Source organism: Coturnix japonica, chromosome 2, assembly GCF_054131305.1.
Source record: "Coturnix japonica strain WE chromosome 2, WE-NBRP24, whole genome shotgun sequence".
Classification (NCBI taxonomy): domain Eukaryota; kingdom Metazoa; phylum Chordata; class Aves; order Galliformes; family Phasianidae; genus Coturnix; species Coturnix japonica.
Window position 1 is genome coordinate 24,123,605 of NC_140664.1, and position 10,476 is coordinate 24,134,080.

The following is a 10,476-nucleotide window of genomic DNA, read 5'->3' on the forward strand; positions in this document are numbered from 1 at the left end:
GACTTTGCTTTGTTCTTCTGTATCTTTATCCTTGCTGAATGTCAGCAGCTTCTTCAGAGAAAATACAGATGAACATGTAATGAAAATTTGCAAGACAAATTAACTTCTAATTTTTGCTCTGTCTTCTCCTCTTGATGGATTTAGGAAGATGCAGAACTAAATCAATACAGTGGTAGAAATTCTGAGAAGTTAATTGAAAAGGAACTAAATAAGTGTTTTAAAATCGTCCATTGTTTAGATAGATGGACCTCCTTCTGGTTCGTCTAATCAGTGAGTGAATCGTAGGAAAGACTTAGTGAGTACACACACAACATTCTTGCAAGGTGATTAAAGACTCCTTGTCTAAGAACATTGAAATTCAGTTAATTACAATTAGGAGATAATGCATATCCATTCTAAGCAGCAGAAGTATTCTTTCATTACTCTTCAGTATTGTCTTTTTCTTAAATCTAAAGAAACTACAGTGATTAAAAGAGATGAGTCATGACAAGTGCTGGCATTCATGACAATGAAAACCTGGAAGTTGAAGACTAAAATAATTTGGAAGGTTAGAAAATTGAAGAGGAAAAATCCTCAATGCTTGGAGAACTAGAACAACGGAAGTTTAAGAATCGATCTTACTTGTTATCTAACATTCTATCAACTTAATTTTCCCATCTAAGAGAACTCTCTAGTTGATATTCACAAGAATTCCCTGTTGAGCATAAAAGTTGTATTCCTAAGGTCTTATATTTTTATAATGATACAACCTTTTAGCCTACTCGAAGTATCAGGGGAATCTCAAGCTTAGACTGTTTTATCTTTGACTTATATTCAGTGGTTGAGTCTGTGGATACTGTCATCAAAGAGAATCTGACCAGGTGTACATAGTTAGGTGTGAGGCAGAAGATGTTGACATATGAGACTTTGAAATAATCATATGGATTGTGTCAGTTTATCCTCTCAGAAGTAGGACACGTTGCAGAAAACCTTGAAAATGAATTGTTAGTGATGTGTTTCACAAGACTGTGCCATTATGCACTGGAAATAAGTAAAGAAATAAAGGGGAAAAAAAGTTTGGCTGGAAAATAGCTGTTGTTGCACAGCCAGCTGTGTTTCACTGGGTTCTCCCCTGGTAATGCTCCTGTGAGCATGCTATTTCCAGAGCTTCAGCTTTTGTTGGATTTGTAGGAACATTGTCTTTATCTCTGCTCTTACTTACCTTCATCTACTCTGGTACAGCAAAATGAAAAGCATGCTTTGCATAAATCTCAAATGTATTCCTCTCAATTCTAGAAATGTTTATCTGAGCTAGACAGAAAGCGCACACAAGAAAATCATGATCTCAGTAGGGTTTCCTGAAATCAGGCAGCTTTGCAAAAAGTAACAAATCCTAATTAATCTGCTTCTGGGAGATTTTGGAAATGCTCTATTATACTAGAAATTAACATACTTTAGGATGAACAATATAACATCAATTGCATATATACTTTAACTTTTGATTATGTGTAATATTTGTTTTTAAAATAGTAATCTCATTCCAGCTGTATGTAGCTGAACACTCAAAATAAAGAAGTTGAGAATTGCTGGGTATCAAAAAATTACATAGTTTAGCCATCTAAAACCATTTTTCACGCTTAATTTCCAGCTCCTGAATATGGATGAATAAACGCTTTGATTTGTTATGAATTATTCATAGTAATGAGTTTGTGAACTTAAAAACTTATTGCAATTTAGAAATGGAATAAATGTAGCTTAAAATGTGTGCAAAATTTTATAACTAGAATTTTTGAAGTCTGTAAGACTTGACTTGGGAGAAAATACATTGAGTGGTACAGTGATTTGCAGAAGATGGAAGAATGGTCTTTTGGTTAAATGCTGTTCTGAGGCTGTGGATTCTGTCACTGATTGTGCTGCATAGTTTATGTCCTTTTCAGTGTTGCTTACCAAAGTGGCATTTGTTTGCCTACAGCAGGCAACTAATGCCATTTTAGATCTCCAGCCTAACCTCTAGCTGGCACTCCAGAACATAATTAATCCTGTAGATCTTTTAGCATATTCTTCAAATCTGTGAAGATATCTTGAGGCATCAGGAACATCTAAAATATGTCTTATGGCTTACTGTTGGACACCTGAGTTACGTCTCAGTTTTGTTTTTTTTCTATTTTTTTCCCTCTAGGTGTAGAACATGAATCCATAGTCTCCTTTTTCTAGATGCCTAACTTGATTTGAGTAAATGCAGAGTATGTGCATTTGCAGTGGTACTCAATGGTCACAGTGAATCATGCCTTTATACCTTTTCTGACTTCTCTGTGTGTGCCCTCTCAGTTTTGTTCCCATGCCTGTTTCAGGGTAGTTCTTAGGTCGAGTGCATTGTGAGCTGTTCTGATGTAATGAGTCTGACCATTTTTAAATACAGATAGTAGATTTCTATGGAGGTAGTACTGTAATGATGAGTACTCTGTAAAAACCATTAACAAACTGATGACATTCTCTCTAGAGCCGTGTTCAGAAAGAGAACCATAAACAAGATCCAGTATATGCAGGGGCTGATGGTGATTTGGCAAAACACACTGTTATCTACTGATCACTGTTCTTTGTATATACTGACTGTGGAAAAACATATCTGTCTGTTCAACTCATGTCCCTGTCACTGTCCATAGCATACAGAGGGCTGAACTTTATCATGCTGCCATGTCTTCTCACTTTCCCTTTTCCATAGGTCTCATACAGAGATAGCATTTACTTACCATTTACCATTTTACTTACAGATTTGTTTCTGATAACATATTTAAAGAGTCTGGGAATTCTTTGATGGAAATGAGCAGAGAATTGAAAAGCGTTTACTGTGTATTATTTGTTAGGCCAATTTCTTTAAAGACATCCCCAGACCAAATTTCTGAAGTACATATTAAACCAAAGTGTCCATGATTTACCAGCATTCCTTGAAGTAACCAGTTAATCATCTTCACACACAAGACAGCTAAACCTAAAGTATGCTTTCTTTTCTGAATGATTAAGCCAGGCTTCCCATAGCATTTCAATGACAAGTAATCATTCACTGGCAGTGACAATCAACTGAGAACAAAGAGGAAAATACATGTAATCTTGACACCGAAGCCATAGAAACTGCTGTGAAAAATAATAAAGAAAAAAATGGGAAGAGAAAAGAGCAGTGATCCCAAAGATGTGAAAAGAAAAAAAAAGACCAAGATGCAACTCAAACGAAGAATAGGTTATTTTGATGGGGTAAGTTTTATTATCGGCTCAATAGTTGGGGCAGGGATTTTTGTGTCTCCCACAGGGGTGTTAAAGCATTCCCTGCTTAATGTTGGTGTTGCATTAACAATCTGGACTGCTTCTGGACTAGTTTCTCTTATGGGCTCCCTCTGCTATGCAGAGCTGGGCACTGCTCTGCCTTTCTCTGGAGGGGAATACAGCCATATTAAAAGAGGCCTTGGATCCATACCTGCCTTTGTGTTCATCTGGACATCAACGTTTACCAAGCCAGCATCAAACGCTGCCCGAGCCTTGCTATTCGCTGAATATGCTACCCAGCCTTTCTATGGCATTTGTCCTGCACCAGAAGTGCTGAAGAAATGCTTGGCTTTGGCTCTCCTATGGTCACTGGGGATTCTGAATGGACGCAGTGTCAAAGTGGCTGCATGGGTGCAGACGGTGTTCACCCTCCTGAAGATGATGGCGTTGTCTGTAATTGCTGTTGGTGGCGTAGTTCTGCTCGTTAGTGGAAGGAAGGAGAACCTTGCCAGGTTTGAGGACATGTTTGGCTCAGAGATGCCCAACGCATCACAAATCGCTGAAGCCTTTTTCCAAGGACTGTATGCCTATGGTGGTTGGTGGTCCCTCAATTATATGGCAGGTATCTTGCTCTTTTTCTTTAGATTTTATTCCACAATAGCAATTCTTAACATTTCTCAGCTAGTATTAGAAGAACTTCTCTGTCCTTCATGGGTTCATGCACTTGGTTATGTTAGGTTGTGGTTGGATCTGATGATCTTTAAGGTTTTATCCAACCTGAGCAATTCTATGATTCTGTGATTCTATTTTTCAGGTACAAACTGCCCACTGGTCTTGTGTTTGATAGGGCTGGTACAAGAGACATTGCTATACTACATGGATGTTCCTTGCTTCTTGTACAGTTCCCAGAATGAAATTAACATTTACAAGGGACGACACGAGAAATTCAAGAGGTTCATTTAAAATCTCATTTGTAAATACAATTTGTCATATCTTAAAAAAATAGAGTTTTGAGTTTCACAAAAGAATGCTTAAATTAAGATATTTTTGCCAGCTTATTGCTTGGAACTGACCAATTCCAAAAAGATGATTGATTAATTTGTATTTAAATATCTATATCTTCCATGATTTGTACATGAACAAATTCATACTGAGTTGTGTTAAAATATTATCAGTTTGAAGGGATATATAGGGCAACCTGCCCATAATAGTTCCCTGAGAACGGACGTAGAGGAAGTGGTATAAATCTTCTGATATAACTTATATCCAATTTTAAACATGCAAATGTGTTCATTTCCTTGTCCTGTTCTATATCTAGTGATAGGTAACAATAATAAAGAGCAGTTTTTCATGAAAACTGCAAGGCGATAATGCTTACAGTTACATACTGTGCAACAAGTTGAGTGAACAGTGTTTTATAATACCATTAGATTTATGAGTTAAGTTGTAAGCAAATGGATAATGCTGTTATATGTTTAATCTTATCTGCTGACCTCTACCACACGTAGAAACATTAAACGTTAAATAAACTCGGTGTGTGAAACGTGTAACACAAAGTTCAGTGGTGAGAACAGTGTGAAAATTGGGTTAATATTTAAAAACCTGATAGTTACTATTAAAATCCCATTAATTCTGCATTTAGAATATGCTCTAATTAAAAAGGTGGTAAAAAGCAGAAAATATAGCTTTTGAAAGCTTAGGGTTTTCTTAAAGGCAAGAATTCAGATTTGTAAACCCAAGGAAATACAAAATTGTTCACAAAGTACTATTTGCTGATCAGTTGCCACAAGTAAAAATTGAAATACACAAGGGATACATGCAATCCATTGGGTAGCACATCTGTTCAGACAGATGCAGCTATGCTATAGACCTCTCCTGAACTGAGTTTCCAGTTCTTCAACAATAACTTTCATTCCTGTGAGCCTTAGCTAAAGGATCCCATGCCAGCTGGATGTTGGGACTGTAGCTAGCGATGAAACAAATGCAAAGACAAATTTAAATCAGCTATTTTGGTGATTGCCTCCTTTTGTGCTTGAAATTATGAAGTGTATTTCTTCCATTTTAAATAAATCCCCAGTTCTCCAGTAAACTGTATCTGCATTTCTCTGTTGTGCTCATTCTGTCTCTCTGCAGTCTGTGCACTGCACCCCAGAATAGGGCAGGCTCATAGCTGATGTAAGAGGCAGAGATTGTATTTGGGGAGAAAAAAGATTCACCCTCCCCCGTCAGCCTATATCACTACTGATACAGACTGAGTAGTTTTAAGCTAAGATACCAAGTTTAGCACTAAACACTTTTCCTCCACCAGTTTTGTCATGGAACTGATAATGGCAGAATCCAGCTGGGAACTGCCCTTTTTGAAAGGCACTCCATTACTGCTCCTCTGTCAATACTCTTCCATTATATCTTCTATACCTTCTGATGTAAGAACAAAGAGAAATGTTTTGGGCGGAAACAGGAAAATACACTCAGCATGATGATTGGAGGGCTGGAGCACTTCCCTATGAGGAAAAACTGAGAGAGTATAAACTGGAAGACAATGGATTTAAACTAGATATTAGGAAGAAATTCTTTACTGTGAGGGTAACGACACTGGAAGAGGTTGTCCAGCGAGGTTGTTGTGGATGCCCCTCTCTGGAGGCGTTCAAGAACAGGCTGGATGGGGCTTTGCGCAACTTGGTCTAAAGGGAAGTGTCCCTGCCCATAGCAGGGGGTTGGAACTACATGATCTTAAAGGTCCCTTCCAATCCAAACCATTCTATGATTCTATGAAAATTTTGAATCAGGGCTTACAAAGTGATGAAAGAATAAATAAACTGACTTTACAGCCTCACATTCAATATTTAGATTCAAAAGTATGTCTATTTGGAAATGCATTACCAAGTTAATATTCTAAAGTACAGCCATATATTTGTTTAATCACATCAGAGACAATTAGTACTTAGTCATATTTTATCAGTCTGTCAGGTCTCTCTTTTCCCAAGATACCTGATAACTAAAAAAAAGACAAAGGAGGAAAAAAAAAAAAAGAAAAAGTTCTAAATACTTGATTTAGGACTCTGATGATAAACTATTCAACAAATACTGCAGGAACACACAAGCAGCATAGTTTAGGAACCATGATTAGGGGTTGGGGTGAGATTTCTGTGTCAGTCAAGTCAACCTCTGTGGAGATTCACCACTGAAACCACACTTACAGAAGTTGATCTGCTTGCTTTATTGTTATTATTTAATTAATTGTGTTTTTCAGAGGAGATGAAAAACCCTAGCAGAAACATCCCTTTAACTGTGATGACAGCTGTTCCCGCAGTAATTGTGTTTTACTTACTGGTAAACATCTCATATCTGACTGTCCTCACACCAAAGGAAATTGTCTCCTCAGGTATGAGTTTGATATTTTTGTGAGAAAGGTGAGGTTTGTTAGCGTACCTGTTTGATGTCAATGCGCTGGATTACTTGTGCTCACTTAACTCCACAATTGGGAAGTCTGAGTTTTAGTCTAAGTTTTAAACGAGATTTGTGGTTTAAATTTTCTGCATGATATAGGTTGGACTGAATACAGAGTATATAGTAAGTGTCAAAATTTGGCTTATACCTGTACAGTTAAAAAAGAAATCAGAAGTGCATTAAAACATGGAAACCAAATGATGATTGTGTCCTTGTTTGATATAGGTAGGGATTTAGTTTTCCAGTTGTTTTAATCCCCTCTCCTCCTTTCTTTCCTGTGTCACAGCGTCTAAGGCTAAAGTCCTTACTGTTTAGGATGGAAATAAATAATATTTTCAAGTTACATGTAATAATAAATAATATAAAAAAGGCAATAGGAAAATATAGCCATTTGGGGCTGAAGACGGGTTATTCATGATAAGTATTTTCATTTCTTGGAAGACCCTGTACAAAAGTCCAGTTTCTGTAAAGCTTTTCTCAGATGCCACGCCAATAAGCTGTGCATAAAAAGGGCCAAGAGGAGCTGTATTTCTCTTTGATTGTCCAAGCAGCACCTTTTAAGATCCCAGCCTAATGAGACTGAACTGTCAGACCTTGCCTTGTCCAGGAGTGACAAAAAAAATCAATTTTTTAAAAAAAATTATTATTATTATTTTTTCTTTTTCCTCTGTGAAAACAGCTCAATAACATAAATGATGGTGTAGCTGTCACTCAGCAGCCCCATAGTGTTGTCTGCCCATGATCAGGCTATCTGCTGGGAGAGACACATTTACAGATCCATTCTGGCAGGAAAGCAGCAGTAGATAACAGAATATCAGCGAGCAGGTGCTTGGCTGGCACAAGCAGTTCCTGAAATGATGCTGGAGCTGTGCTTATTTACGTCAGCTGAGGAGATGGCCTTAAAATTATATCTCTCATTTCAGACACTGCTATACACTGCGGCAGTTCTTGGTTGCTCACTACATTGTTATCTTTTCCCCTAATCTGAGGAGTTTTATGCAGTGCAAATCACTGCAAGACCTATATTCCTCACGACACTCAGTTAAAGGCCTGCTAAGAATCAGTCCTCAATATAATGCAGGCCATCACCAATTTCTGAGAAATATGGAAAATCATTTGTCCAGCAATAATCTTTCACGTTTCCTAGCTCTACCCAAAGCAAAATCAGATTAATAACATGCTTTATGACCTGTCTTTTAGCATACATACAATTGTGTTTCTTCTTACCAGCAGGCCATGTCACCTCTGTGGTCAGGCAGATTCATGCCTCCATTATTTTCTTTACTCAGACTGCCCTGCTCACATGTCTACATTTGTTATTCATGATGCCGAGATGCAGCTGTAATGCTTACAAGGTGCTCAGTCCATTGCTTCCTGTTGGCCACTGTGGCTTCACCCAGGAGCTTTTGTGGTAGTCAGCAGTCCTTCATGCTACCTTCTCCATGCAAGTTTTAGCTCCTGAATACAATACTGATAGGATTAGAATAGACTCATTTGATTATTCAAAAAACCAAAAACCAAACCAAAACAAAAACCAGACATTCCCAATAAGTAATAGATATTTTATGCATTTTAAGTTTCCTTTTTCTTGAGTCTGTTGGAAAGTCAGAGCATGGTACCTACACCACTACTGACACTTTGTTTTCTTGCAGTTGCTGTGGCAGTAACTTGGGCTGATCGAGTGATCCCCTCTGTTGCCTGGATCATTCCTCTCTCCGTTGCTGTCTCGATATTTGGTGCCCTCAACAGCAGTGTGTTCACATTGGGTCGATTAAGCTATGCTGGAAGTCAGTCAGGACATTTACCTGTTTTAATATCCATGCTTAACGTCCATACTTGTACTCCAGCACCAGCCATGATTTTTTCAACCATCATTGCATCCATTTTTGTTATCCCCTCTGACCTTATTATGTTAACAAATTACTTTGGATTTTCTGCCTGGCTTATGATTGGATTGACTTGTGCAAGCCTGATTGTACTTCGATACCGAGAACCTAACCTACATCGACCATACAAAGTAATTGGGAATAAGTTATTAAATATTCTTTTGGCTTTTTTGAGTCATGGGCATCATGCAAAAGTTATGGAACAAATGCAAGACAAAAGTTGATAGTTACTACAGAAATATAAATGATAATCACAATGATTATTAGAACTCTTATTCATGGTCTGGGACAACTCTGCTTCATACTGAAGGGAAAAGGTAAAAAAAAAATAAAAATAGAGCTTACCTGAAAACAAGAGATGAATATGCATAGAACTGGGGAGATGTGCAGATGAGGAACAGGAAACAATACTGATGTGGAGCAGTGACAGGAACCATGTGGGATCCAGGCTGGCAGTTGTTGGTTTAAGGTGACCTTTGTGTCCTTTCATCCTTCTTCACCCAAACACAGGTTTGATTTCATCTCAATCTGTCAGAACACTAGGTTGGAGATACACAATTAATTAGCATTAATTGTGAAAGCTTCCTCTAGGTACCCAGTGCTGAGTTTATTTCAGGTGTCCATACTATTATGTGGGTGAATGCTTTTCAGGTGCTGCTTATCTCTTTTCCTTAATGATAGAAGGAGCCTGAACAAGTGTTGTAGACAATTTTATGTCAGATAAGTCCCCCCCTGCGTTGAGACTGGAGCAAAGCAAATGGTATTATGGTGTGGCAAAGAATGCATTATTACTGTAATGAATGATACACAAAACTATGGTTGGTCAGCTACTTCCTAATATTTTTTTTTCTTCCTCTTGCAGGTGTTTCTACCAGTTCCATTTGTGATGGTGGCCATGTCATTGTTCTTAGTTTTGGCTCCTATTGTCTGGTCTCCAAATATGCAATATTTGTATGCTTTTTTCTTTATGCTGGGGAGTCTTATTGTATATTTTCCTTTTGTACATTTCAAATTGCATTTTGCATTTTTGGATAAAATTACTTGCTACTTGCAGCTACTGCTGGAAGTTTCTCCTGCTGAAGGTTCTGATGAGACTAAATATGAATAATGGCAACTTTTTAATCCCAGTGCAACTGACAGCCAATAGGAGATTTTCTTTAACTAAGATTGTAGGTCAAGAATTGGATGTTGCATGTCATATATAGGAATAAGTGCTTGCATATGCATATACAAATATGTATGTACAAGTATGTGTGTATACATATATGAATATGTATATATAGACATTTAGTTTCAGGACTGTGTTTATAAGTAAATGTTAGTATGCATACATATGCATAGATGTACATATTTAATAGATGCACATAGTCTCCTTTAAATTGGTGAGATAAAATATAAAATGAATCCCTCTTGTTCCTGAAGGCACCGCTGAAGCTGCATATATAATTGAAACAACGGAAATAAAACTAAATTATGGAACCAATACTTACCAATATTATCATAAATAAGTACATATGTACTTGTCAACATCATTTAATAATGCACATTTAGTCTCCAAAGTAAGTTGGCTAGATTATTTCTAGTTCTTAATAGTCTGTTTATTAGAATTTATGGTTTTAAAGGCCTTAAACTTCTATACATCTGCTAACTTTTGTTTTTTGGTCTGAATTTATTTTTAATAAAAAGGCTTTGAAGAACATTGTAAAATTATCTGAGAATTCTTTTTTAATCCTAAGAAAACTGTACCTGATCAGCCTTGGCTATTTTAGACCAACACATAGAAATATGGGGTGAAATCTTAGTAGGCATCAAATAAATCAATAAGAACTATTAATCCTGTTTGTCACACCAATAAAATTCAATATCTAGAGCAATGTACTAAATTGTGAAATCTAACTAAGCATTT

At 37.1% G+C, this 10,476-nt stretch overlaps 1 protein-coding gene across 1 annotated transcript; it reads left to right on the forward strand.

The window, feature by feature from the left end:
• Positions 1-1,571: 1,571 nt before the first annotated feature.
• SLC7A13 (solute carrier family 7 member 13) lies at positions 1,572-10,269 on the forward strand. Its single transcript, XM_015855899.3, has 4 exons — positions 1,572-3,859; positions 6,488-6,619; positions 8,337-8,701; positions 9,433-10,269. Exons 1-4 carry the CDS (start codon positions 3,136-3,138, stop codon positions 9,676-9,678), a joined length of 1,467 nt encoding a protein of 488 aa, XP_015711385.2. The 5' UTR covers positions 1,572-3,135; the 3' UTR covers positions 9,679-10,269.
• The last annotated feature ends 207 nt before the right edge of the window (positions 10,270-10,476 follow it).